A 23,222-nucleotide genomic window follows, 5' to 3' on the forward strand; every position below is an offset into this window, starting at 1 on the left:
ACTGCAGATGGTGACTGCAGCCATGAAATTAAAAGATGCTTGCTCCTTGGAAGAAAAGCTATGACAAACCTAGATAGCATATTAAAAAACAGAGACATCACTTTGCCAACAGAGGTCCATCTAGTCAAAGCTATAGTTTTTCCAATAGTCACGTATGGATGTGAGAGTTGGACCATAAAGAAGGCTGAGTGCTGAAGAATTGATGCTTTTGAACTGTGGTGTTGGAGAAGACTCCTGAGAGTTCTTTGGACTGCAAGGAGATCAAACCAGTCAATCCTAAAGGAAACCAACCCTGAATATTCATTGGAAGGATTGATGCTGAAGCTCTAATACTTTGACCATCTGATGTGAAGAGCTGAATCACTGGAAAAGACCCTGATGCTGGGAAAGATTGAAGGCAGGAGGAGAAGGGGACGACAGAGGATGAGATGGTTGGATGACATCACTGACTCAGTGGACATGAGTTTAAGCAAGCTCCGGGAGACTGAAGGACAGGGAAGCCTGGGGTGCTGCAGTCCACAGGGTTGCAAAGAGTTGAACATGACTGAGTGACTGAACTAAACTGATCAAAGTGCCAGGTACTGTTCTCAGCACTTTCCTTCAGTTCAGTTCAGTTCAATCGCTCAGTCATGTCCGACTCTTTGTGACCCCATGAATCACAGCACGCCAGGCCTCCCTGTCCATCACCAACTCCTGGAATACATACACTTACTTAGTCTTCATAACCACTCCATGAAAAAGGTTCTGTTATCATCTCTGTTTTACCAATGAAGAAGCTGGGGTACACAAAGGTTAAATAAGCTCCTTATTCAGTTACTGACTAGAAGGTTCATGAGGCAAGGTTCAAACCCAAGCAGGCTGGCTACAGAGCTCAGACCTGTGGCCACTAAAATATACTGCCTCTTATTCTGTTGTGTGTGTGTGTCTCTGTGTATGTGTGTCTGCAGAAACTCTGCAAAGCCTGACTTTTTAAACAGTTTTCTTTGATTACCCATTCAAGTACTGTGTACAGCAGAGGGGAGGCAGCAGCAAACAACAGGGATAAAGCTCAAAGAATATGTCTAGTTAAACAAGTATGAGGTCAGTAAGGATGCTGACCAGTCAGAAAGGGTACTAAACAAGTGAGAGCAGGCAGCCGCATCCAAACCAGGATGAGCAGGGAAACTTCCTGAAGGAAGTGACATTTAAGCTAAAGCAGGATTTAGCTAGGCAGGGTGTGTTGGGGGGGTACAGAGGGGTGTCAGAGAAGGGCCCTAACCCAAGGTCATGAGGATGGCCAGAGTACGTCCTGTCAGTTTTCTACTAAAGCCTCACTACTCCTGGATGTCACACCCCAAAGCTGGTCGACCTATAGCCCCGCTGGTCGAGATGTGCCACAGTACCATACACAACCCTTTTCTTCCCCAGCTAGCTGCCTGGGCCAGAGTTTTAGAGGCTCAGTTTCATGTAGGCACATCCTAGAACTAAAATTACTTCAGCAATGCCTGCAGCAAAGCTGAGGAAATACCAGAAGACCAAAGCAAGTGGTTTTTTTTTTAATTGAATTTATGATGCAGAACAAATAATGTATTCTTTAGACATTTGTACTACCATAAATTACACATTATGGGATAATTATTAATGGTTTGAAGAGAAACAATATAAATGAAATACAGCCAATATTATGAAAATGTAAACCATGTAAATAAAAATCATAAAATAATTATTTAATTACTTAGAGGTCTTCTTAATATATATGTATGAAATTTCTTACACATACATACAATAAAAGCCCATGAAAACCATGACTCTGAAGCTAATCACTGTACAAATATGAAAATAAATCTTTACCTTTAAGCTCAATTTTATCTTCAGCAAGAGGGTTGTGTGGTTTGGGCCTTATGCAAATCACATTTAGTATTAAATAATCAGATGTCACATATGTCATATAAAGCAGCAAGTGGAAAAAAATAAATTATGAAAATGCATGAGGCTAAAAGTTAACAGGGAAAAATGTCTCTACAGCCAGTGTTCTTTTCATGTTGAAACTAAAATAATATCCAGTGTGTCAGGATACATAAAAAAGAGTGTAGTGTAGTTGTGATTTTAAAATCTCTACCAGGAGTAATTGAGACAAGATGAGTAGAAAGTGTAGCAAATTAAGTTCAAGTTAAAAACACTAGCTGTTTTTGTTATTACCAAAAATAAACTCTAAATTTGGGAACAGCTTCATAAAATAAAATGTTGCTAATAAACTTAGTTTCCTAGCAGGGCAGTAAAAGAGCTATCAGTAGCTTTTCTTTAAATAGGATCGCTAACCAGAGCTATAAGTCTAATTTGAATTTTGTTGCAAAAATATTTATCCACGTTAAGATAGTTAAAGATGTTTGCTTCATTTATCATAGGCACCTATGTAATCTAATCAGTTTGAGTTACTGCCCATATAGTCCAGAAGCAAAGACCAAGATAATACTTCTGTATCAAAGGTATATACTATTATATACATATTGTAAGACAAATATAGACACTTTGGGGGAAAATAAATAAAGACAACACAATAACATGTATACTAACACAGTTTTGTGCAACTGTACCAAACTCCTAAAGCTGAATACCATATATCAACACACAGGTCTGTTAGGTCTGTTCTAACCTGGGCTCCACAGATGCCACCGAGGCAAACAGTAGTGGCAAAACTTTCATCGCACCATGGCACAAAAATAACCATCCCTCCCTGGATCAGTCTGACAGTTCCCCACCAGCAAGGTATTCTTTTTAGTAAAAAATGTAAACTTTTTTTCCCCTCTGGGACCAAAAAACAGGAAACAGGAATCCATGGTAGAGTTGTTGAAGACAGAACCAACTTCCCAGTGAAAAAGAACAAAACTGAACTAGATCTCACCAGTAGGGAGAAGGCACACTTTGAAAAGCTAAATGGATGTTGTGGCTGTTTATAAGCTGTGTTAACATACTACCCAACTTTCATTAAAAAAAAGACAAAAACCTTGGAGAATTTAAGGTCTGATCATAAAAACTGTAAGTGGAGTTGTTTTAATTCTATAAGAGGGATGTTTTTAGCTTACATAGTACAATAAATAAGAGCTATTATTTTTTTCAGCAGGCTCCTTGGGGCCTGGATCTATGAATCACGTTAAGTTCAAGTCTCTGTTTGGGAATAACTTGGTTCTGGCCACAGAAAATTGAAACCAAAAACCACGCCTCGCTGACCCACCCTGGGGTCAGGTATTGACTCCTTTGGCTCTTGGAGACATTTCAGTGGGGAAGTCTGGGAGGCAGCACAGCTTCTTAGGAGAGCAAGATCCCTGAAGCTGATGGTGAGGATGAGTCCCAAGTCACCGCAGACAAAGGACTGACTCACCTGTACCCTAACCACAATTCCTCTTCAAAAGAGATGATTTTTCAAAACTATACATAACATTTCTTTCGCTGTTCATTATTTAAGGATGTGAATGCTGGCAGCCAAGGTGTTAGAGTATCTGTTATAGAAAAGAGATTATGCTCTTAAGTCATGGGGAGGTTTGAATTTGCATATTTTCATTTGGCAAAATGATAAATTAAACTAGTATATTTTAAAAACTATATATATATATACACGTATATAGTTCACATACCATAAGATTCACCATTTAAAGTATACAATTTAGTGGATTTTAGTATATTCACAAAGTTGTGCAACATTAGCACAATATAATTCCAGAACATTCTCATCATCCCCAAAGAAACTATATACCCATTAGTAGTCACTTTCAGTTACTCCCTTTCACCAGCACCTGCAGTCTCTTGCTTTTTTTTTTAAGTGAAGTGGGACAACTTCCCTGGGCATTGTATTTTCAGTAGCATGTGACTTTATATTTTTTGTTAGAATTTTTAGCAGTGAATTCAAACCATGGTCTTTATAAGTATTCTGAGATTGTAAAACACCCTTTTTAATATACAAATGATTTTTGTCCCCCAAATGTTTTCTTTATATATAAAACAATAGATTTTTCTATCTCCACTGGAGCATAAACATTACCATTTTTTTCTCAATTAAATTCTGTTCTTGTACAAGAAGTGAGAAAAATTGATACTTAAATATTTAAAAAGATGAACGACCAGAGTCCTTATAAGCCGTGGGCCATCACACTCTCTTCCTCACTCCTTAAAGAGCTTCAGAGCTGAGAGAGCCAAGGCCTGAAAGGCCAAGCTGCTTGTTTACAGATGAGGAAATGGATCTAATGTGGGTTGGTGGCAGTCAAGACCAGAAAGCTAGTTTACAGCAAAGGTAGGAAGGTGACCCCCTTTTACTAGTTTTCTATTGGGTTGACCAAAAAGTTCATTTGGGGTTTCCTGTAAAATCGAGAAAAACCTGAACGAACTTTGTGGCCAACCCAATAGTACTGAATATTGGAAGTAAATGTCATCTACCACATGAATCTAATGTTAGTGAATTTCTTTTATAGCTTTGATCTGAGCATAAAAAGACTTTCTAAAGATAAGGCAGGCATATTTAACCAGGGGGCCCAAATCACTCATTGAAATAGCAAAAAAGAGCCGAGGTTCTGGAGGGACCTGAGAACACAGTTCAGATTCCCCACACTGTAACTCTCCATGCAAGTGTCTGTAGGATGTACCACTTCATGTAAGAAGCAAATAAGTCATGTACATTCAACACTCTGGGAATGAAGGCTTTAGGGGCCAAGGATGTTTTGGAGTTAACCATTGCAACAGTTCTTCATCTGGGTTGACTTTTTGGAACTAGTGCCACTCAGATTGGTAATGGATTTGCTGTCATCCTCATCAGTTCTTTTTTTTACTTCCCTGGAGAGAGAAAGAGAGACATACAGACAGAGAAGATTACTGAGGTATAAAATAGAACCATAAACAACTCGGTAGAAATAAAACTGCACTGCTAAGCACTTGCTGTGTGCCATCCAGACAGGGTGCTAAATGCTTTGTAGGTGTTGCCATTTAATCCTCACAGGTATATGATTTTACTGTCTCCCATTTTATATGTGAGAAAATGAAGGCAAACAAAAAATGTTAAGAAATTTCTCTTAGGTCACATAGCTGAAGAAGTGGCAGAACTTGGATTGCAACCATGCAGGTGAGCTCCAGCCATCTGCATTCTGAACAGTAGGCTACACACTCATGCATGTACACAGAAACACATACCCAGGTGCATACACACATGTGCACACACCCACACGCACACGGACTACTGTTGCTGTCTCCTGTGGTTATGCATGGTGCATAGTCTGCCACATGCACAGCTCATTCCTTAGGACTTTGGAACCTAGCTTCCACCCCCAGCTAATGCTTACCATTAACAAAAGCAATGATGGCTTTATAACCATTTTGTAATAATACTTGATCATGGAGATAACAGCAGATGGTTAAAATCCAAAAAATCCTTTTGTCTCTTCCTAAATTTCTTATAGAATTAACAGAGGCAACACTGCACCAATGATCTCCTGTGAAAGCCCCCTAAGGAAGTCTCCTACCCCTGAGGATGCTTGTGAAATACGCACATTCGGAAGTCCCACCTTAGACAAGCTGAATGGAAATGTCATGTGGTGAGGAGGGTGTGACAGCTTGTCCCCAGGATGGCCGCAGAGAATTCCACCTTCTCTGTCAGTGTCTGGCATTGCCCCACTAGTGGTGAATGAAGCTTGTGCCGCTCTCCTGTGGTCGGGACCGGCTCTATGACCTCTCAGTCCAATGGAATGGTGAGGGAATGGTGTGCTGGCACTTCCACATGAGGCATTAATAAGGCCTGATCATTTTGAGCTGCCATGTAAGAGGCCGAGGGCTCCTCACTCGACAGAGAACAGCAGAGAGGTCCTGGGGGCTGAGATGCCAAAGGAAGGAGCACCTTGGCAACACACAGCAGACCCAGCCATGACCGCAGATGCATGAAACACCCGAGGAAGAGCAGCCAAGGACCCTCCAGTGAGATCCAGTCTTTTCAGGTAATTTCAGAAAAGAAAAGTTGTTCCAGGGGACTACATTTTGTGTGCTTTGTTCCCAGATCCTGGGAACTGGCATGTTCCCAGCACAGCAGTGCTATTTAATAGAATGTAATTCATAGATGTAATTAAAAAAAATTTAGCAGCCACAGTAAAAAGTGTAAAGAGAAATAGGTGAAATTAATTTCATTAATATATTTTAATCAACTTGGTATTACAACAATACTATCACTTCAGCATGTTACCAATAAAAATATTCATGAGGTATTTTACAATTTTTATACTGACTTCAAAACCCAGTATTTATTTACTACACCTAGCACATCTCAGTTTGGATAACCACACTTCCAGTGGATAGTGGCCACTAACTGGTCATCACAGCCCCAGAAGGAGCTGATATGCTAACCTTTGAAAACCACTGCACCATGAGTAGGAAAGAAAAGGGAAACTAGTTCTTGCTGAAGACCAGTTAATAAATGCTATGCTACACGTTTTCACGTAGTCCTTATTACACACAACACACACACTGTCACGTGACAGGTGAGCATCACTGTCTTCACAGATGAGGAAACAAAGACTCAGGAAAAGAAGGAGGATACACAGTTCAACCCGTAACACCCTATAAGACCTGGTTCAGATTTATGACCTCCTGAAAGAAAGGCAATGCCAAAGAATGCTCAAACTACCGCACAATTGCACTCATCTCACATGCTAGTAAAGTCATGCTCAAAATTCTCCAAGCCAGGCTTCAGCAATATGTGAACTGTGAACTTCCAGATGTTCAAGCAGGTTTTAGAAAAGGCAGAGGCACCAGAGATCAAATTGCCAACATCCGCTGGATCATGGAGAAAGCAAGAGAGTTCCAGAAAAACATCTATTTCTGCTTCATTGACTATGCCAAAGCCTTTGACTGTGTGGATCACAATAAACTGTGGAAAATGCTGAAAGAGATGGGAATTCCAGACCACCTGACCTGCCTGTTGAGAAACCTGTATGCAGGTCAGGAAGCAACAGTCAGAACTGGACATGGAACAACAGACTGGTTCCAAATAGGAAAAGGAGTACGTCAAGGTTGTATATTGTCACCCTGCTTATTTAACTTATATGCAGAGTACATCATGAGCAACGCTGGGCTGGAAGAAGCACAAGCTGGAATCAAGATTGCCGGGAGAAATATCAATAACCTCAGATATGCAGATGACACCACCCTTATGGCAGAAAGTGAAGAGGAACTCAAAGGCCTCTTGATGAAAGTGAAAGAGGAGAGTGAAAAGGTTGGCTTGAAGCTCAACACTCAGAAAACAAATATCATGGCATCTGGTCCCATCACTTCATGGGAAATAGATGGGGAAACAGTGGAAACAGTGTCAGACTTTATTTTTTTGGGCTCCAAAATCACTGCAGATGCTGATTGCAGCCATGAAATTAAAAGACGCTTACTCCTTGGAAGGAAAGTTATGACCAACCTAGATAGCATATTGAAAAGCAGAGACATTACTTTGCCAACCAAGGTCCGTCTAGTCAAGGCTATAGTTTTTCCAGTGGTCATGTATGGATGTGAGAGTTGGACTGTGAAGAAAGCTGATCGCTGAAGAATTGATGCTTTTGAACTGTGGTGCTGGAGAAGACTCTTGAGAGTCCCTTGGATTGCAAGGAGATCCAACCAGTCCATTCTAAAGGAGATCAATCCTGGGTGTTCATTGGAAGGACTAAAGTTGAAACTCCAATACTTTGGCCACCTCATGTGACGAGTTGACTCACTGGAAAAGACTCTGATGCTGGGAGTGATTGGGGGTGGAAGGAGACGGGGACGACAGAGAATGAGATGGCTGGATGGCATCACCAACTCAATGGACATGAGTTTGAGTGAACTCCGGGAGTTGGTGATGGACAGGGAGGCCTGGAGTGCTGTGATTCATGGGGTTTCAAAGAGTCGGACATGACTGAGCGACTGAACTGAACTGAACTACATTTGTATTGCTTAAACCACTAGGTTCGTAGGAATTTGTTACAGTGACAACAGAAAACTAATACAGCCTTCAAATACAAAATCTTGACCACTGGGTCATTCAACAAATGTCCAACTTATGCCAAGCTCTGGGATCCTCAACTAGTGAGTTCTGAGAGAGAGCCAGATATCTTCTAAATAAATCGTTACCAGGTCCTGAAAGCTGCTCACACACAAGCACAGTGGAGCCGACCTACTGGCAGGACAGGAATTCATTAAGCTGTGATACATATACACAATGAAGTATTACTCAGCCAGTAAAAAGAATACATTTGAATCAATTCTAATGAGGTGGATGAAACCGTAGCCTATTATAAAGAGTGAAGTAAGCCAGAAAGAAAAATACCAATACAGTATACTAACGCATATATAACGCATATAACTCGGACATGAGTTTGAGTGAACTCCGGGAGTTGGTGATGGACAGGGAGGCCTGGTGTGCTGTGATTCATGGGGTCGCAAAGAGTCGGACATGACTGAGCAACTGAACTGAACTGAACGCATATATATGGAATTTAGAAAGACGGTAACGATAAACCTGTACACGAGACGGCAAAGGAGACACAGATGTATAGAACAGTCTTTTGGACTCTGTGGGGGAGGGCAAGGATGGGATGATTTGGGAGAATGGTGTTGAAAAATGTATATTACCATATGTGAAATGAATTGCCAGTCCAGGTTTGATGCATGATACAGGATGCTCGTGGCTGGTGCACTGGGATGAACCAGAGGGATGGTATGGGGAGGGAGGTGGGAGGGGAGGTTCAAGATGGGGAACACATGTACACCTGGGGCGGATTCATGTCAATGTATGGCAAAACTAATACAATACTGTAAAGTAATTAGCCTCCAATTAAAATAAATGAATTAACTAAAAAAAAATAAAGCGGATGGGAGGTTCCAGGTTTAGGGAACAGCTTGCATAGAGACAAAGAGGAATAAAAGAACCTGGCCATGACTGGAGGCAACGTTTGCTGTGTCTAGAGATTATCATTCATTTGGGAAGCAAGAAGAGATGTAAACAGAAAGGTAGGTGAGATCTGGCTCTGGGGGATTGTTCAGTTCAGTTCAGTCGCTCAGTCATGTCCGACTCTTTGTGACCCCATGAATCACAGCACACCAGGCCTCCCTGTCCATCACCAACTCCCGGAGTACACTCAAACTCATGTCCATCGAGTCGGTGATGCCATCCAGCCATCTCATTCTCTGTCGTCCCCGTCTCCTCCTGCCCCCAATCACTCCCAGCATCAGAGTCTTTTCCAGTGAGTCAACTTGTCGCATGAGGTGGCCAAAGTATTGGAGTTTCAGCTTTAGCATCAGTCCTTCCAATCAACACCCAGGATTGATCTCCTTTAGAATGGACTGGTTGGATCTCCTTGCAGTCCAAGGGACTCTCAAGAGTCTTCTCCAGCACCACAGTTCAAAAGCATCAATTCTTCAGTGCTCAGCTTCTTCACAGTCCAACTCTCACATCCATACATGCTCACTGGAAAAATCATAGCCTAGACAGACCTTTGTTGGCAAAGTAATATCTCTGCTTTTCAATATACTATCTAGGTTGGTCATAACTTTCCTTCCAAGGAGTAAGCGTCTTTTAATTTCATGGCTGCAATCAGCATTTGCAGTGATTTTGGAGCCCCAAAAAATAAAGTCTGACACTGTTTCCACTGTTTCCCCATCTATTTCCCATGAAGTGATAGGACCAGATGCCATGATCTTTGTTTTCTGAGTGTTGAGCTTCAAGCCAACCTTTTCACTCTCCTCTTTCACTTTCATCAAGAGGCTTTTTAGTTCCTCTTCACTTTCTGCCATAAGGGTGGTGTCATCTGCATATCTGTGGTTATTGGTATTTCTCCCGGCAATCTTGATTCCAGCTTGTGCTTCTTCCAGCACAGCGTTCCTCATGATGTACTCTGCATATAACCACTTGCTAAAAGAGACTGGGTTCTTTGCTGTAGATCAGACACCAATGTGGGGTGCAAGCAGGAAAGTATTAAGTGGATTTTTATTTACAAAGATCACCCTGATTAGAGAAAGAATATGGACAGATTGAAGAAAAAGTGTAGAGAGGTCACTGAATCATTAGGGCCTCAGAACCCACTACAGACAGATGATGAAGAAAGAGGAAGGAGTCAAGACTGACTCTAGGTTACTTTTTTTTTTTAATTATAATGTTAATAGTTTCCTGAAAAGGGGAGTATAGAGTGAAGAATAATTTTATGGAAAACACATTAGGATTTAGCTATGTTGGGTTAATCAGACCTATGGAATTTCCATTTGTTGGTGGGTGGGAACATGGAATTTTAAAAAAGATGGGAGTTAAAATAAATGGGAGTTAAAAATATATTGGAATAAGTCACCTTCTAGACAGTGTTAGGAACCATGGGGATGGAAGACATTAGGCAGAGAAAGTAAGAGCAAGAGAGTGCAGAATAGAATCCTGAGATTGCCAGCATTTAAAAGGCACATCAGAGATTCAGAGTAGTGCAAAGTCCTAATTTTGCCACTTAGTAGCTGTGTCACTTTGAGCAAGCTGATAAAGCATTCTAATTCTCAGTTTTCTTATCTGTACAGTGGGTACAGTAAACACAGCATCTTTACAAGACAACTCACATCTCTCTCTTCTGGGAGGTCCAACAGGCCCCCTCAGCTATGTATCATATGGCTGCCTGGTCATATTTTTCTTTTTTTTCTCTAATTTTAAATTGCACAGCCTATCTTACATACCCTGATATCTCTACTAGGCCTTCATGCTGAGCACTCATAATAATGCAGACATTACTGAACCTTGAAAGCAAATATTAAGGGAGAAAAACAGGCTGTATTTTTCACTTGGCCTTCAGTTTCCTTAAATCTACTCAAAATGCAGGCACTGCCACTTTAAGGGATTCAGGAAAATACAATTCCAAACATCTAAAACAGGTTTAAGTCTGGGAAAACTAAACTACCTCACCCCAAACTGCCATATGCTTAACTGCATTTTAAATGAATCAGTCTTATAGACAGATTTACACCCAGTGGGCTCAGCAACGGTGCTGAACTGATATATCAGCCTGAGCTTTTTATGTTTTTCTCAAATTTCAGGCCATTGACCAATTTGATGCCTGTTGTACTTGAATCTATTGCAAAATGTTTAAAGCCTGTGGCTCTAGTGGTGGCAGACTGACTTACTGATGGACAGTAGTTGGAATGAACGTCCTGTCAGCCCTACAGGGAAACTGAATTTCTAGGAACAACTTTTCCTGGGATTGAGAGGTTTTTCAAGAAAAGGCAAAGGAATTCAGGTTGTTAACCAAACCCTTATGGCCTCCCTCTAAAAACAAACACTGGTTCAGACAGTGCAAATCCATTAACTTTTCCAGTTCAGGTTTTAAGACACGACATGGTATGAAATGGAATTATGGGAACTATTTTATGAGATTAAGTCAAGAATTTAATGTTTTGCATTATACACAACATTTTGAAGGCTGTAAAACCTTTAAAAGTAATCTTACTGGTGGAAACTAAACTGTTTTCATTTAAGACTTGGTACTTTGACAAACAATCAGATGACATGGTATAAAGCAAATTAAAGCTCTACATATTTGCTTTATTTATAATTTTCCTATTTAACATATTGTTAACATAACCTAGAAGAAGGTTATGGCAATGGCAAGCCACTCCAGTACTATTGCCTAGAAAATCCCATGGATGGAGGAGCCTGGTAGGCTGCAGTCCGTGGGGTCGCTAAGGGTCGGACACGACTGAGTGACTTCACTTTCACTTTCACACATTGGAGAAGGAAATGGCAACCCACTCCAGCGTTCTTGCCTGGAGAATCCCAGGGATGGGGGAGCCTGATGGGCTTCTGTCTATGGGGTCACACAGAGTCGGACACGACTGAAGTGACTTAGCTTAGCAACATAACCTAGACGTCTCAACAATAATTTAAAAAGCTCTTTGATGAGTGATTCACAAGAAGTCACCTTGTTATCAAAGGTCACATAGCTGTTTTAAGTAAAGCTACATTGTATACATGGTGGCTGCTAGGCTGACTCAACACTCTTATCTATGGAATCATAGGCTGTCAGGACTAGAAAGCCTTATCGATCATTTTCTTTAGCCCCTTCCCTCATTTTACAGATTAGAAATGCTGGACTTAGTCAAGACTCCACAGCTGTTCGGGGCAGATTTAAGATTGGACTTTGAGCCTCCTGAAACTACACTCCTCCAGTGTGCTGGGCAGAAGCCCTCAGCCAGGCAGAGCGCCTTAGCTGCAGCTTCCTTTCCTGCTCAGCTGGGGCAGCAATGTAGCACCTCCTACCTGAGGTGAAGGTAGTGGTGAACGCTTTATTCTACTAAAGTTAAGATTCTTATAAAACCAGAATCTCACAAATGATCAGAAAAAGAACTACATGCCCAAAGTGGTTTTGCTTTGTCAGCAATTAAAGTTCATTGGCTGGATTTTGATAATGCATGTTTTTATATTTTTTCTTTCTTTTTTTTTTTTTTTGTATTTAAACTGTTAGACCAGTAAAGAATCATCTTTTCACTTGTGGCAGAAAACTAGCAGAAGAAATAAGTCTAACAGAAAACATTGTTATTTCCTAAGAATACTGCAAAGATTGAAATACAGTTAAATCCAAGTTCCTCAATGATGCAGTTTTCATTCTAATCCACATATTAACACCATTGTCTAAGCTTAAAAATTACCTGGGTAATAATGTAAACAAAGTGCTTCCATGATATACAATTTGCTTTGTGAAATTTTTTTCCTTTACCTTGGAAAATGTCATAATAGATAGTTATATTCATAATGGTCTCTTGTGTTTAAAATCTGGTTCCTGGCATGATATACAATTTGCTTTGTGAAATTTTTTTCCTTTACCTTGGAAAATGTCATAATAGATAGTTATATTCATAATGGTCTCTTGTGTTTAAAATCTGGTTCCTGGAAATGATTCATACATGTCAGCTGTTAGCTTTGTAGTGACATTTTGCAGAAATGTCAACGATACCCCAGATGCACCTGCTTTTGTTTGGCAGTAGAGGTACATTCCCAATGTTCACAGGGAACAAGCAGCATTACCAGTTTTTTCAAAAACTGTTTCTCCAACCACTACTGAAAGACAAGACAGTGTTCCCCAATATAGATTCACTTTATGGTCAATATATTTGACACATACAGCAGCTAAGTGAAAATTCAATCCTGCATTCAGTTTTCCAAATATAAGGCAAAACTTTACCGAGCAAGATGGAGAACAGCTTCCACTATATTTGAACCATCTCTGGCGCTTGTTTCACAAAATAATGCCCCATAGGTCTGTAAAAAAAAAAAAATATATATATATATATACAATTAAATGAAAGCTTTGATTAGGTTTCCTGGAATGTTCACTTTTAAAATCAATAAAATAATAATATTCCCCTGTTGAGTATGCTAAAAATAATAGTTAAGTAATTGGACTCAAAGTTTCAAGATTTAAAAAAAAACACATTTGAGCTTAGTTATTCCAGTAACAGTTCCTAGTCAAAAGAATTAAAAAAACTTTTTATTTTTTATTAGGGTATATCCAGTTAACAAATAATGTTGTGATAGGTTCAAGTGAATAGCAAAGGGACTCAGCCATACATATACATGTATCCACTCTCCCTCAAATCCCTGTCTCATCCAGGCTGTCACATAACACTGAGCAGAGTTTCATGTGCTATACAGTAGTTTCTTGCTGATTATCCATTTTAAATATAGCAGTGTGTTCGTGTCCATCCCAAACTCCCTAACTATCCCTTTCCCCCAGCCTTCCCCTGGCAACCATAAGTTCCTTCTCGAAGTTTGTGAATCTGTTTTTAAGTAAGTTCATTTGTATAATTTCTTTTTAGATTCCACATATAAGGGCTATCATACAATTTTCCTCCTCTGTCTGACTTACTTCACTCAGTATGATGCTCTCTAGGTCCATCCATGTTACTGTAAATGGTATTATTTCATTCTTTTTAATGGCCGAATAATATTCCACCCAATCAGGGAATATTTATTTTGCATCTCCCCCAAAAAAACCCCATCCAACTACACAAAATTTCATAGTTTAAGGTTCTTATATCCAAGAGTCACACATGCCACCAAATGTTTTCTATCAAATAACTTGAGAGAGATAAAAATGATAGCTTAAGGTAACCACACAGGAATTAAATGTCCATCAGCAGTATGTCTCCTTTAGGCCAGCAGCTAACACACCCCTCTTCACCCTATCATCCTTTTCTATTGAGATTCAGCACCCTTTGTGTTACTAAAACCAATGGACATTTTCTAGTCCTCTATTATTTAACCTCCCAGTGGTTATACACACAGTCATTGATTGTTATCACTCTTCTGCTTCAGACCTTCTGATGTTTCCCATCCCTCACAAGTATTTAAACACTTACCTGGCCGACAAGGCCTAGGTATGCTTGTATGGCTCCAGCCAACCTCCCAGTTCTACCAGTGGCCATTCTCCCTCACAATGCTCAAGTTCCCCTGGCCATCCATTTCTCCAATGCTCCAAATTTCCTCCCACCTTAGGACCTTTGCAGGCTTCCCTTGTGGCTCAGTGGGTAAAGAATCCGACTGCAATGTGGGACACCTGGGTTTGATACCTGGGTTGGGAAGATCCCCTGGAGAAGGGAAGGCTACCCACTCCAGTATTCTGGCCTGGAGAATTCCATGGACTGTATAGTCCATGGGGTCGCAAAGAGTCGGGACACAACTGAGCGACTTTCACTTTCAGGACCTTTGTACCTGTTGTTACCACTACCTAGGTTATCCTATATCCTTAGTAACCCCCTTCACCAGGCTGACTTTTACCTACCTTTTCGATTTTTAGGTAATCCTTCCTTGAAGTTAAGATTGTTTCCTAACTCTGAAAAAGTCAACATTAGGAATTCCTATTACAAAACCTCTTGACATGTATTTTTCCAGCACGGCACTTGCCACAATTGTAATTGATGAAATGTGTCTTTGTCTAACAAGCTGGAAACCACTCCTTTAGGAAAGGAGGACTGTGTGTGCTGTGGGGCCAGGTGTGGTTTACCTGGTTCCTGTGTGAGACTGAGAGAGGATGTGATGGATACTCTGGAGCAGGGAGAAAGGGAACAGCCAAACAATGGGGAAAGATTACTGTGAAACTTTTACTCATGACCCCCTCAATCCACAGAAATGCTAGAATAATTCCCCAAATGAATCTTATGTCTAGTAGAAATGGGTGGTGCTGCTGCTGAATTTCACAGTCAGGATGTTATCGGGTGAAATAGAGATGGTCTTTGAGGATGCAGGAGGGTGGTGGACATGAGATGCATAATAAGTAAGCAAACCTTGGGGAATCGATAAGAAATTGTGGAGAAGGAATAAAGTTGGCATGCGGCCAGGAGTGATGGCTCTCGAGGGGGACGAGTGGATTACATAGGTTTAATGTCTGTCTCCCCTAGACAGTAAACTATGTTTGTTCTCTACCCTTTGCTCAGCTCACAATAAAGTACTTTTCACACGGTAAATACAATTAAATATGTGTTGAATGGATCTCGTCTGTATTTCATTGCCTAGTTTTAATGTTTATCATATTTGGCTCACAGTTATCACATTTTAAATAATAAACAATTCCAACTTAAAATAGGGAAATTGAAACCTCTTTTTAAAGTTCACTTGTTTATGTTATAGAGCAGTCTTTTCATTGATGATGACAGACAACAATGATAGCCATGTCAAATCAGATTGTTATAGTAAGAACTTATTTGACCCAAGGGTCATCTGATTCCTTGTTCGGGTAAAACAAGTCAAAAGAGGGCCACAAAGCATTCTGACACAATGACAGTGATGAGAGAATAAGCACTGCCCACAATAGTAATCTGAACAGAAATGAGGCCCATTCCTTATACAAATGCGTAACCAGGAACAATTTGATACTATTCCAACTGAGTACAAATCTTAGAAAAAAGGACATGTCTACCAATTCTCTTTACCCTGTCACCCAAGTGACACACTGCATCATCTGCTGCCCTTTGGCACAGTGACCCCCTGGAACCAAAGTCAACTTTTCAAAACAGGACACCCATTCTTATTCCTTTACCTGGATCCCAGGACTAGAGGAGGATTCCAGGAACTGGGGAAAAGTGAGGAAGAAGACAGGAGAATTTTGCCTCCTGTTTGTCACTGATACTCAGTGGGGAAAATGATCACATGATTGCTTTACCCCCACAAGGGACTTAATTCTTGTTAATTATTTACATTCATAGGGTGGATTGGGGGCACTGGGAATTCTGTCTGTGTAAGGACAGAAGACCCAAACAGAGCAGAGGTTTGTCAAACCTTTTCAGCACACACAGAGAAAAGTGAAAGACCTCTTCCAGTCTGGACCCACTCTTACTCTTACCATGGCCAGTTTTTCTCCAAAGTACCCTGGGACACATTTTTGTCCCTCTGCTTCAGCAGTGTCACGAAGATCAGCCTTGTTTCCTACCAACATGATAGGAATGCTCTCATGGGCTGCATCCTACCATGAAGAAAAGAAAAAATGGTGCATGCATGAAACACTGGACAAGTTATGAGGATGATGACAACAACAGCTACCACTTCTGAATGCCCCTTGTATGCCACATGGTGTACAGACAATATCTTTAAACTTCAAATTATCTCTAAAAGGAGACAAACTATTCCCCATTTCCAGACCAGAACACTGAAACTCAGAGAGGTTAAATAAGATGTTCTAATGGTGAGGGCCGAGGTCCAAACTGACTCCATCATCCTTGCCACTACAGAAAACAATACAAACTCAAGACGCATGACCTAGAGTTACATTTAGCTGTAGTGCTCACATAATTTGCTCTAATTTTCACTCTAGAGGTGATAACAAGCCGGCTTCATTATCCCAGGTACAAAACACACAAATATTCCCTCAGCTATGAGGGGACAAAAAAAGGAGTCTGAAAGTTCCACATTCACTGCTATCTGGCAACTCATGATACGGGATGCTCGGGGCTGGTGCACGGGGATAACCCGGAGGGAGGATATGGGGAGGAAGGAGGTAGGAGGGGGGTTCAAGAAGGGGAACACATGTACACTCGGGGTGGATTCATGTCAATTTATGGAAAAACCAACCAATATAATATTGTAAAGTAATTAGCCTCCAATAAAAAAATAAAAAATCAAATCAAATCAAATCAAATCAACTTGTCTAGCTCCAGAAAAGCAAACAAACAAACAAAAAAATACAAAGGCCCTAAAGATCAACATATTTCTTGTGAGGAGTCGATGAGCAGTCATTCAAAGTACCAGTTTCTCAGGATAACGCTCCCCAGTTAGCATGTGCGCACTGGTACGGCCTTCACAGAGGAGCTGACTGACTGACTGGAAGATGTGAGAGGCAGAAGTAAGTTTGAGACTCCACCCCTCCCACCACCTGGCTGCTCACAGGCTGTGACTGCGTGAAATCCAGCAAGTCTCTTCCTGTTTCTGACTCCATTTCCCTGTCTGTGAAACGAAGGGGTCAGTAAGCCCCTCTCAGCAGGCTATGATAAGAACAGAAGACTACGTGACTAGAAAAACAGCCTTTTGGCTCCTAAACAAGCGAAGCAGCAGTGGTTCCTGACACGTGGGGAAATGACTCTTTGTGGTGCCTAAACACAGCCGGGTGCTTACCCACTTTGGTGCCACACCTGATATAGCATCAAAAATGAGCCTCGAAACTAAAATTATACTTCCTTTCTCTTCTGACCATTTTCCTCCAACGGAATGCATCAGAGTGAAGTAAAAGCAAAGGGGAGAAGGAAATGAAAAGCCCTCCCCCAGACTAGACACCCCACCCATTAATGTGTTAAGTAATTGCATTCTGTAGGGAACTGCTCAGGATCATATGGAAGCCATTAATCAAATATTCACTTAAGCCAGCCAAGACTTCTCAAAGCCACATGGGTAAGTAACGGCACCTCCTTCAAGTCTTGACTTAAATATGACCTCCTGGTCTGACCAGCCTGACTGCACTACCTGCAGCAGTCTGCTTCACCATAAGGCCATTTATCCTGGCCTTGTTTCTACATCTAGCACTTCCCATCATTCATTTGATTTATGTTGGTTGTCTTTTACATCTCCCTAACTAGAATACAAGCTCCAAAGGGTAGGACCTTTTGTTTTTTTTTAGATGGATATACTGCCAATACACGCACAAAACAGGGATGCCCAAAATATTTTTGAATGTGTAAAAGTCGGAAAGAGATCTCATGTCTCAAGTGTCTCCATTCAACTTTTACCCAAATATCCAATCAACAAATTATTCATGACAGGTTCAGTTCAGTTCAGTCACTCAGTCGTGTCCTACTCTTTGCGACCCCATGAATCACAGCACGCAAGGCCTCCCTGTCCATCACCAACTCCCGGAGTTCACTCAAACTCACGTCCATCGAGTTGGTGATGCCATCCAGCCATCTCATTCTCTGTCACCCCCTTCTCCCCCTGCCCCCAATCCCTCCCAGCATCAGGGTCTTTTCCAGTGAGTCAACTCTTCGCATGAGGTGGCCAAAGTATTGGAGTTTCAGCTTTAGCATCAGTCCTTCCAGTGAATACCCAGGACTGAAACGGCCATAATTTTAAGATTCTAACCCAGTAGTTTTCAAGTGAAGTATATTAATTATTAGAGGGTCCATTCACCACTGACACTCTACTGCTTCCCAATCCCTTCATGCATCTGAACTATCTCACTGTTAGTTTTGACCCATATTATACTGGCTGTATAAACTGTCCCAACAGAATTTCCCCAAATGAGAAAAAGTGAGCCATGGTGAAGACTCACTGAGATAAGTCAGTCAAATGCCAAGTGGCATCTCATTTTTTCTCCAGTAACAAATTCAATATTTCATCTTGAATTCAGTTTTCTCCCTTTTCCGACCCTATGAAAGGTAACACCAATAGCTAAATGAATCACTTGCAGAAAGTAGGTGCTTACTTATCTAGCAAATTATGGCAGGAGGGCACCTGGCATAGGCCGTAACTAGTCACACAGGGCTTTTTCAACCCTATGGCTGACCCTGCCTTTTGTGCCTTCTTGTCTTGAGTATAATCCAAAGTCTTAAAAGGGAGATCAAGTCCAAAAGTTTCAACAATAAACAGTATTGCTATAGATCTTAAATATCTGTGTGTATGAGTTAGTTGGGATTATCCATTCTTCTCTCGTTGGTCTCCCCAGAGCTTCATCTGTTCCCTTGAGTAGATGCCTCTCCTCTATGCACTAACTACCCTGGAGACCCTTTCTTGATATTGGAGGAGGTTTTCTTAACCTGCTGCTTATTCTGGAGCTTCATCAAAAGAACAACCAGTGTTGAATCAGAAGGTCTAATTTTCCCTTCTACTTCAAACTCTAAATGACTAAAAGCCAGTGTCATGTACTTTCTATGCCTCAGATTTCTCATAAAAAGTGAGAACAACATCACATTTACTTCCTTTCTCAGATATGTTACAGAGGTGAATATAACATGTAGAAAATTTTGTGAAATAAAAATACTACATAAATATCAACATACTTTTGATGTATATTTGATTTTAAGTCATGATTTTTCAGTTGAACAAAATGCATATTTATCATTGAGTCTTACTGCCATTTTTCAGTCAGTCATTTCTTACATCTTTAGTTAGAAAGAGAACATTTTAGTATTTTACAGGGTATGAAACAGGCCCAACTAAAGAATCTAGAGGCTGACTTGAGATCAGACAGCAGTCGGTTCTCTGTTCAGCCACCACTGCACTTAGTGCCTGTAAAAAATGATAGATCATAGACATACCTGAAAAATTGTATTAGCCACTAGGTTTTTTTTTTCCCCAAGAGACTACGCTGAATCATGGCTTGAACTGTAGTTTTACGGTGATTAATAATGTTGGCAGCACATTAACTGTGGTCAAAATAGTTTCCTACTTTAAAAAATTATTGACCATGAAACAAAGGATATGAAAGCTCCTCAGATGAAAGACACCATCTCATTTGAGCAAAACAAAGTGTAGATAGTAACCAGACATGTTTAAAATACCAATTAGTATGTAAGTAGTACCTTGGGTATGTAAAGACCCAAATCTCTATCAGAATAAGGCTGAGAACATAGTTCCTATAGAATTTGGATCAGGTGGTGCCAGGTGGTGATGGTATTTCACCTATACTTCTAGCACACGTGTTGGTGTGCTTTCACCTATACATCTAGCACACGTGGAAGCCCCTATTACACCTCCAGTCACACTACACACCCAGCTCCATCACCCTCTTGTTTGTGACAACTGCTTTTCCTTGAGTTGTCTGGATTTTCACTTGCTGGCAATCGGGTTCTGATCATATTAAAACCCAGGACTTCCCCGTCTCCCACCACCACTCAGAAGCTCACTTTATTAGTGTCCTTGGTTCTGTGGGAACTGGCCTGCTACTAAGGAGGAGACCAGTGCTGCTAAGTACTATTAGGAACCCTGCCTCCCACATCCAGTTCTTTCTGAGAGCCTGGATCAATGGTTTCTGAGTTCATTTTTACAAAGAAGAGAAACAGCATTTCCTGAGATCCAGCCCATAGCTCTCCCATGTAATTTTTTTGTTGTCTGTTTTGATTTCTTACCTCAATCATATCTACCCATTCTCGTACATTAAGAAAGCTTTTCTCACATGTAACATCATACAGCAGCAAAACACCATCTGCTCTTCTGAAGTAAGACTTGGCAATGCTTCTGAATCTGGAAAAAAGCATGAAGGTAACAGTTCTAATCAGTCAGTTTGGTGTTGCCTCATTCTTCATCTCTTTTATGCTCACTGCCCCCCACCATCTTTAAAGACGACTTCCCTGGTGGTCCAGTGGTTAAGAATTGGTTTTGCAATGTAGGGGGCGCAGGTTCGGGCCCTAGTCAGGGAACTAAGATCCCACATGCCTCAGAGTAACTAAGCCTAAGCGAAACTGCTCACCCCTTGTGCCACAACTAGAGTGTCTGTGTGCTGCAATGAAAGATCCTGCATGACACAACTAAAACCTGATTCAGCAAATAAATAAAAATATTAAAAAGAAAAATCAAGCCCAACTGAGAAGAATCTAATGGCAACATATTTCTGTGAAACAGTCATCCCAGAGGCCTAGAATGACCTAGTGAAAGGTAACAGGAGAAGAATCTGCGCTAGTGATTTAGAAAAGTCAATCATTTGCTCCACCAATCTCAAGAAAGTCTACAAAACCCAGCGCATAGTCAGGAGAAGGTTGAGAGCATAACTTTTAAAAATGTCAGCCCCAGCAACAAGCTATTGGAACCCAGGTATGAGACAGAGAAATATGGAAGGAGAGGCACATCCGAGGAAAATTATGATTTGGGTGGTGGGTAGGGAGTACTGGGGGTGGCTGGAAGAAGACCCAACCTTGTGGAACACCACAGGGTACACACACGGAGTGTGGGGGGCTTCCCAGGGGAAGAGCACACCTCAACCTATATGTCCTAAATCAACCAAGTATAATATTTTGCAAGATCTTAAATAGGGCCCTGTCAACCACACATTTTTAAAATGCTGCTAGAAAATATGAGCTCCGTGTGGGCAGGTATTTGTGTTTGTCTGTTCACTGTTGAATCTGAATACCCTAAGTGGTGCCCCATTACAGAGGCTGGCAGGTACCCCCAAACTTTTTTGCTGCACAACCAGATTCAGTCTGTTCCCAAAGAGATAAGATTAAGACCTATGCTTCACACTTCTGTCCATCAGCAATGAAAGAATGAGAGGGTACTGTCTGTTGCTATATGCAACTCTGTTTAGTTTGTGTCTCTGCCCTTGAACAGAGGAGCTGACATGACAGGTCCTCTTTTCCATCTTCTCTGGTGCCCCAGCTCCCCAGCTGCTCATACTGTTGCCACCATGGCAACCCACTCCAGTGTTCTTGCCTGGAGAATCCCAGGGACAGGGGAGCCTGGTGGGCTTCCGTCTATGGGGTCACACAGAGTCGGACATGACTGAAGTGACTTAGCAGCAGCAGCAGCCTCACCAACATTCTCTCATTAGGAAAGGGTACTCTCTTTTTCCCAATGGGTCAGTTCAAAGGGAGCATAGAGAGGCTCATATGACTGATGATGGAAGAGTGAAGAAGGAAAGGATATGGAAAAAAGTGAGCATTCTTAAAATTCTAACACTATATCAGAACTATATCATATCATGAGCACAAAAGATACCGAACGTCCTACAAGGCTTGTCCATGCAAACCCCAGCAGAATTCAAAGCACTGGGGAAAGCACTTGCCTCTCCTGGCCAGCCGTATCCCACAGCTGCAGTATTGTCCGTTCTCCATCTACAATGAGCATTTTCATCTGAAAATCAACTCCTGAAAAAGAATATAAGAGAACATGGAGAACACGATATAAATAATTCCACTTTTTAATTAGTGTGGAAATAATAATACTAATTATTATTTATTATTATTATTTATTATTATAAACTAAATAATTATTATATTCCAAATAATTACTTTTCAAGCCCTCTTTAGATAAGACAAAAGCCAATAAGGTGAAGTTCAGCGAGACAGAGGAAAGAACCTGGCCTTCAATGAGAGTGACCTTCACATACTAATTATAAGCCAGACCACACATGCACATCACAGGTTGTCTGGCTTGGGGAAGGATTTAATCTGTGGACAAAAGGAAAATCTATGTTCTGTGTTCACGTAATTAGATGGACTCAGTTTTATGTGTGTGCATGCACACAAATATGCCTATGTATACAAGCAGGTATATCCATGTGTGTATGCGTATGTATATAAGTACATGTACATGGTGTGTATATATGCCAGGTGCTCTAGCAACTGAATCAAATATTTTAGGCTTTTTATGACTCAAAGTGAACTTTCAGCTTTGTTATCTTGAAGGGTTATAACAGTACTATAAATTTACAAAGACATCCATTGTGAAGAGGGTAACCAATCTGTTTTAAGGTTTCTGGTTATCAAAATAAAAGTTCTTTAGATAAAGAATAATAATATATGATAATTTGCATATCTTCAACTCCTTTTACTGATTATTATGCAAATGTGGAAATGAGGAGACTACTTTTCCTTGTTCTGAGAGGTATTATTCATGTATTCCATTGTGAGGGAGGGGAGGGAACATACATTTGGCTATAATTCTGACCATGATGACAAACTGGCCATTGGTAAGATGACTTTATCAACATCAAGTGACACCTGATCACAAAGGCTTTCCCTGGGCATCCTGTGCCAAAGGGCACTTCTCCCAAACCTTGTTTTTTAAAATGTGTTTCTCATCCATTTCCCTT

The 23,222-nt window shown here is 40.8% G+C and overlaps 1 protein-coding gene across 2 annotated transcripts in view; it reads right to left on the reverse strand.

Moving 5' to 3' along the window:
- Positions 1-1,518: 1,518 nt before the first annotated feature.
- RASEF (RAS and EF-hand domain containing) overlaps positions 1,519-23,222 on the reverse strand; it is a 99,070-nt gene continuing 77,366 nt past the window's right edge. For both annotated transcript variants that reach the window (XM_088838067.1, XM_055427345.2), the window contains 5 exons: positions 22,194-22,275; positions 20,545-20,659; positions 16,338-16,457; positions 13,182-13,258; positions 1,519-4,800 (listed from right to left, as the gene is read on the reverse strand). In XM_088838067.1, the coding sequence (XP_088694193.1) occupies positions 4,695-4,800; positions 13,182-13,258; positions 16,338-16,457; positions 20,545-20,659; positions 22,194-22,275 (500 nt within the window). In that variant the 3' untranslated portion in view covers positions 1,519-4,694. The remainder of the gene's footprint in view (positions 4,801-13,181; positions 13,259-16,337; positions 16,458-20,544; positions 20,660-22,193; positions 22,276-23,222) is intronic.

The sequence above is a fragment of the Moschus berezovskii genome, chromosome 7 (assembly GCF_049115385.1).
Source record: "Moschus berezovskii isolate FMDL1 chromosome 7, NW_MosBer_1.0, whole genome shotgun sequence".
Lineage (NCBI taxonomy): Eukaryota > Metazoa > Chordata > Mammalia > Artiodactyla > Moschidae > Moschus > Moschus berezovskii.